General features: G+C 38.9%; 1 protein-coding gene across 1 annotated transcript; it reads right to left on the bottom strand.

The window, feature by feature from the left end:
• Positions 1-2,599: 2,599 nt before the first annotated feature.
• On the bottom strand, positions 2,600-6,031 carry LOC110493514 (transcription factor LBX1-like). The gene is made up of 2 exons (XM_021567827.3): positions 4,590-6,031; positions 2,600-4,098 (listed from the first exon to the last, which is right to left on the bottom strand). Exons 1-2 carry the CDS (start codon positions 4,915-4,917, stop codon positions 3,599-3,601), a joined length of 828 nt encoding a protein of 275 aa, XP_021423502.1. The 5' UTR covers positions 4,918-6,031; the 3' UTR covers positions 2,600-3,598.
• Between the last annotated feature and the right edge of the window lie 360 nt (positions 6,032-6,391).

The raw sequence follows: 6,391 nt of genomic DNA, 5'->3' as shown, positions 1-6,391 counted from the left end.
CACATGAAACATGTGTAGATAATGTACATTATATCTTCAGATAAAATATAAAAGGCTAAAAAGATTGCTTGTACCTGTGGCTATGACAATTTGCTAGTTTGATATAAATTGGCCTATAAAAAAATGGAACATTGGGTTGATATCAGTTTAGATTGAAAACTTTGCTAACATGTATTTCTCCTTATTAGGCTACAGTTATCATGAGCTTCAGATACGTTATTCCTGCTTTTCTTGTAATAAATGTTTGCACAATAGGGGCAAAAAGAAATAGACAGATAAATGAAGGGACCACAGACAGGAGGAAAAATAGATGAAAAGAGAGAGAGTTTGGTGGCCAGCCCCATTGTTTCAGCAGGGACTCATGCATCAAACTTCAATTTTCCGGGCGATTGAATTAGTGATTTTTTTTCCATCTTGAACTGAAATACACTTAAGACCAACGGATTAATTACCAAGAACTGGTCCCACTGACTGTCGTATTAGTTATCGCCTTGACAACCGCTCATAAAATAAGCAAGTGAAATCCATAAACTTAGCCTGCCTTAACACTCTCCTCTCTCCCCGACCATAAATATGCTTTATTCAGAATAGGCGTGAGTGATATAAGGAGGTGGGGAGAATTCGAGCACGTTTTTTGTTTTTTCATCAAAACCGCAGGGGGTTTATTTGGCGACCACGCGCGCAGTCAAGTCAAGTAGCCCATTAATGCTCACGCCGTTGTTTGCGTGGGTAGCCTTAGCCTATGTGTGTGTTCGTGTGGTCATATAGCCTACCCATATCCAAATATTATTGGAGAATCCTACAGTATCCTAACATTGTCATCGGAATAAAATTGTATGTGGTTGTCCAGCAAATTAATTAAGGCTTCGAGAATAGTCTGCTGCGTATTATTCAAATATTGTCAAACCGTCAGTGTAAACTCAAAGAATCGACCCTCATCCAAATAAATAAAAAAAATGTATTGGTTGTGTTGATAGTTTCTCCCACATTATTTCAGTCAATAATTTACTTTAGATAAGTAGCTTACGTATTCCCATTGTAATAACAGTGTTATTGAATATTGTAACGATTTATGAATTTTTTTTTTTTTTAATTAGGGAAGCTTCATTTGAAATTCAGATCAAAGTCCAGACACAGGTTAGGTATTCAATGTTAATAAGGCTAATATAATTATAAAAAGGCTAATTTAAAAATAACAAATTTAGAAATCCTTATTATTATTGTTATTATTATTAGCATTAGCCTTTTAGGCCTACTACCCATTTATTTTAGTAAAGATGAGAAGCTATAGGTCTACAAATTGTTTATATCACACGTTATAGGCTATTATAGAGTTGGATTATAAAACTCATGCGAACAGCTTCCAAAAAGTATTGAAAAGAAAAGCCCTCTTTAGCAGCGTCAATCCCCTCCTTAAAAGGACGGAGGGTTAAACAAGGCTCGTCTAGATCAAAAAGAAAGCTTTTCTTTATGACTTTTTCTCACATCACCATGTTTTCAGCTTCATTAAACTCCGCAAAGACAAAGGAAATAAATCGAGAAGAAGAAAAAGACATGAGAAGAAAAGCAACGAAAGACTCCTTTTAACTAGACTTTGGCATAACTGTCACACTCTAAACTCTTTATGACTCGGGCTACTTAACATGAAAAACACTCTCACACAAAATGTGCCGCATTTTGTTGTTTAGAAAAACGTTCCTGGACAAAAGTCAAACATATTATTTCAGGGCCTAAAAAGGGAAGAAAGACAAGTAGCTGGACAAAAAAGAGCCATTTTCATTGTAATTCATTGACTTGTTCCAAATGCCAGGCTAAAAAAGGCAAAGAAAAGAGGCTAGACATTAATGGTCGCAGATGCCCTCGTGAAGAGAAGGGCCTGTGTATGCATTACGGCCTTTGTTCGCGGGGAGTTAAACAGTTTAAAAGGAGGGTTAAGTCAATCCATCAAATTGTCTGAAATTGTGAGGAAAATTCAAAAACCATATGGCCTCCAAACGTTTGAGTCCTTTTTGTGCGGTGGGACACACTTGTCTCAGCATTGCTGCCTGCGGGAGACCGGGCGGGCTCCATTGTGACTTGTCACATCGGGGAAGGCATCTCATTTGTCCCCAGTTTTCATGCTTTACGCTCAAAATTATGGCCTCGTCCCGCAGCCCCGCAGAACAAAAAAACACCCATAAAGGCTCAGGAAAACTGGCCCAAAACTTTGTGTTTTTGTGGCATCCCAGCCCCTCTTTTCTCCCCCAGCACCAGATTTGCGATTCTCACATAAATTTCTTCCCGAATGGGGAAACACGTTGCCGGGTCAAGAAGCCAAGACACGCATTTAGCAGTTTGAAAGAGAGTGAGATGGCTGAGCCACAAAATGTTTCGAGTATCCTCACAAATGGGATACAATGGAACAAAAAATATTGAAGTATTATAAGGGATCATGGTTGCTAAATAGGCTACTCTAAACGTCCATAATTATAGGCCTGCATTGAATTAGCCTCATAAAGGATTTCAGTCCTCCCCTTGATTCTACATATAGTCACCATTTTTACTAGGACTAAATATCGAAATTATAATCTATCAGTATAATAATGACATAAACAGCGTGTTGAGAAAAGCCATTTTATTTCCATAGTATATACATTACAGAATGTGCATTGGTTTTCAAATACTGTCCTGATTTTAGAAAGGCACTTACAGGTGTACAAAACATAACAAATCTATTCAACCATAGAGTACTCTATTGTATCCAAACAAATGAATATATTCATACGGTCCAGTAACTGTAGCTCCATGTCGAAATATCACCGCAGTATTTTGTATTTTTATAACCTTTGTTCGATCATTTCTTTATAAAACGCATAACTTGGTTTCTGATCCTTTGAATTTGCCTTTCGTATCATGCAATGCAGCATACGGATTCTGGTGGGTGTAAATATGACTAGCTAATTATGTAAACGCTGTATACAAATGGTCTGAACTCGAGTAGACCTACGTGTATGATAAGGTATGTCTCAAAAAATAAACAAGCGATATAATTTAAAAGGAACAATAAATAGATATGATCAACAAAACAAAACATGCATTTCAACATGCAAAACCTATCGAAAATATTTCAGAACGGACATACTTTAAGCGGTGTTACATAGATATGAACAAGGATCAGTGTGTGTGTGTGTGTGTGTGTGTGTGTGTGTGTGTGTGTGTGTGTGTGTGTGTGTGTGTGTGTGTGTGAGAGAGAGAGAAATAACTCAAAGTTGTGTGTGTTGAGTTGTGTGTGTCTGATAGACAATTACACGTTCTTAAATAATAGCATTATCTTTAGTTCTGATTATGAAATCCATATTGCTTTCATTGACATTTGAAGACAAGAGGAAACTGTCCGACTGCTGATGAATATTGAATATATTGAATATAGCACTGCGTAGGCTATTTGTTGTACTGTTCATGCTTACTGTGAATATCTGTGTGCTGATACAAAAGTCACAACAGACTAGTAAATGTTCTGAGATGATGTACGAATATCAGCAGGGAAAAGTTACAATCGTAGTAAGGATTGTTACTGCTTTTTGTCGTCATTTTTGAATTTCATTATCCCACTGCGCAATCAGTCATCCACATCAATTTCTAGGTCTTCGTCGTCCTCTGAGCATTCTTTACTTGTTGTGTGGTCTGAAAATGGCGACAGGGGGGACATCCGCAGCTTGCGAGCGAGCTCGTACTCTCGTCCGCCGCTCTGCGCGGGAGAATCGGCTCGCGGGTGATGTCCGAGCGTTCCGTTGGCGCATTTCTCGAGGTCAGCGAGCTTGGCGAGTTTCTCCAGAGGTACAATACCGTCACCTATAGTTTTGGCCGACTCCACGTCGGCCTTCATCTCTTCCAGATCTCGCTTTAGTTTGGCTCTCCTGTTCTGGAACCACGTGATGACTTGGGCGTTCGTTAGACCCAATTGTTGGGCGATTTGGTCTCGGTCAGCGGGAGACAAATATTTCTGATACAGGAATCTTTTCTCTAATTCGTAGATTTGGTGGTTGGTGAAGGCAGTCCTGGACTTCCTTCGCTTCTTCGGGGTGTTTCTTTGCCCAAAGAGTGTCATTCCGTCTCTCCCTGCACAAACAAAGATACAATGTTAAGTCAGTGACACGTTGGTGTATTTCTCATGCTACTATGGCATTGGCTTTGCAGGGCGTTGAACTGAGCATTTGAACATTTTAAACATATTTTGAGACTGTTGACCCCAAATCAATTATCATTTTTAAAATAAGTTATATTAGCCTATTTTACATAATATAAATGTAGACGTAATGTTATTCATTCATCTTAAAAAGATAAATTGCACAATTCCAGCTGGTAAATTCATGAATAGCCTATTTTTCACCTTTCCAAATTACCCACAGAAGAGATACAATGTAACATTTTCTGGCAAACAATCTTGTTTAAAACCTAATGTTCAATGCCTATTTTTAGATACAATATCACTTCATTATATTTTCACAGATCAAATGAAAATAATAAGTTCCCTTTAAATTGTACATTGCACTGTTATGAAAGTAATATCGATATAATGATTAGAAGGCCATAAATACCATCATATTTACCTTCAGCTGCTTGTAGCACGCTAACTTCGAGCCCCTTGAAGGTTTTGCTGGCTAGTTCTTCCAGGGCGCAGAGTGGTGAGGTTTGTGTGAGCAGTGCCCTATTGGCCAGAGCAGAGATGCTGGACGAACGGTGCTTCTCAGCCGACGAAATCAGGTGTGCTGTCCCACAAATGGTGTAACTTCGTTTCACGGAGGGTTTGTTGAGAATGTCTTGGATACTGAACGGTGTCAGTGGCTTATTCGAGTTTGCAGGCGGAGGAAGATGGTCCAACGGACTTCGCCTCCTATTCTCGACCGCGTCACATTCGGCGACTTCTTTGGATGTCATTATTAGTGCGTTAGTCGTTACGCAAGCTAACTTTAAAATGTTTTTGAATTGCTAACAACGAAAACAACAAACACAGATATCAAATAATATCGAACCCTATCGAAAAAAACCCCAGTCACATTACAGTCACCAAATGCACGGCATGGCTGAAAAATTTCTTGCAAAAAGAAACATAAAAAATACCTCCTAATTCCAAACCGGGATATCTTCTTGAAAGTATTATTCCACAAAAATACGTACAGACAATCCGAAGGAGAACTGTGCCTCCCTGAAAATGGCGAGGTCCAAAGAAGTTGCAGCAACAACTGACTAACAAGTTAATATTGATTAGGACGTAATCAATTATGTCCCCACTGGCACTTTCGCCCTCTCCCTTTCACTCTCTGACTATGTTGCAGTCCAGTGCAGGGCTTTTGCGAGTGGGATGCTCCCAATAATTACAAGGCATGGCTTGAAGGAGGAGGAGCCGGTTGGAATTATAACGGGTTGCGCTCTTATCATCTTTGGGTCTAAATTAGTCGTGGGGTGAGATACCAGAATAGGCCTTACGGTAAATGAGCAAGAGAGAGTGTGCAGTCAATGGGGGATTAAATCGCATTGCGTATTTAAGTATAGTATTACAGTAATAAAGTATGTGTGATTTTTTTAGAAGACAGATACTTTGAACGTTTCCAGTCTGAATATTGGATTTGTTTTCAATGATTCTGAAATTGGTAACATTATCCTATGCTGTGGACTAAGAAGTAATTACTAGTTAGTACAGAAAGGGCATTTTCCTTCACCAAAAGCGATGGTTTTGGATGAGCCTTTATTTTCTGAAGGCAATATGGATCTAGGCAATATATCAGGACTGATGATACACTCCTTCAGGGCGGGGGAGTGAGGTGAGGAGAGAAGAGGAGAGGAGGAGAGGAGAGGGGGAGAGAGGAGCAGCATGCATCCCTCTCAGCCTAGCCAAATCCTGGTCATAACTCACGCGAAAGGGACCTTTTACATCATCAGCTAGATATTTCATCTCGAATCAAATCTCTCTCCGGGTCCTCCCGGTCCTCGAGCTAGCGGTGGCATGATGCTTTATTTTGCTTCCGTTCTGAAAGACAGCCGACGGGTCCATCTGCATACAAGAACGAATGATACATAATATATTTCGGTGACGTAGCCTACTTCTGCATTTCATTTTTTTAGTATCAACTCTTAGTTTATTTTTCAGTCTGAATATCAAACTATTTCCGTATAATATGTGGGACGTTGTGGAATAATATGATAACTCAACATGAATGCAATACATAAGATTAGAATACATTTAAATTACTATTAATATTATTGTAAGTGTTAGTATTAGGATTCGTATTATAAGTTATATTATTTAAGGCCTATTATAATAGTTATGCATAATATTACAACGTTATTATCAATTTGTGAATTCTGTAACTGTACAATAACAATAGCATTAGCTACCTGCGCAACTGCATAG

The sequence above is a fragment of the Oncorhynchus mykiss genome, chromosome 17, assembly GCF_057628025.1.
Source record: "Oncorhynchus mykiss isolate SJ-2025 chromosome 17, ASM5762802v1, whole genome shotgun sequence".
Lineage (NCBI taxonomy): Eukaryota > Metazoa > Chordata > Actinopteri > Salmoniformes > Salmonidae > Oncorhynchus > Oncorhynchus mykiss.
This window is presented reverse-complemented; position numbering and strand designations above follow the sequence as displayed.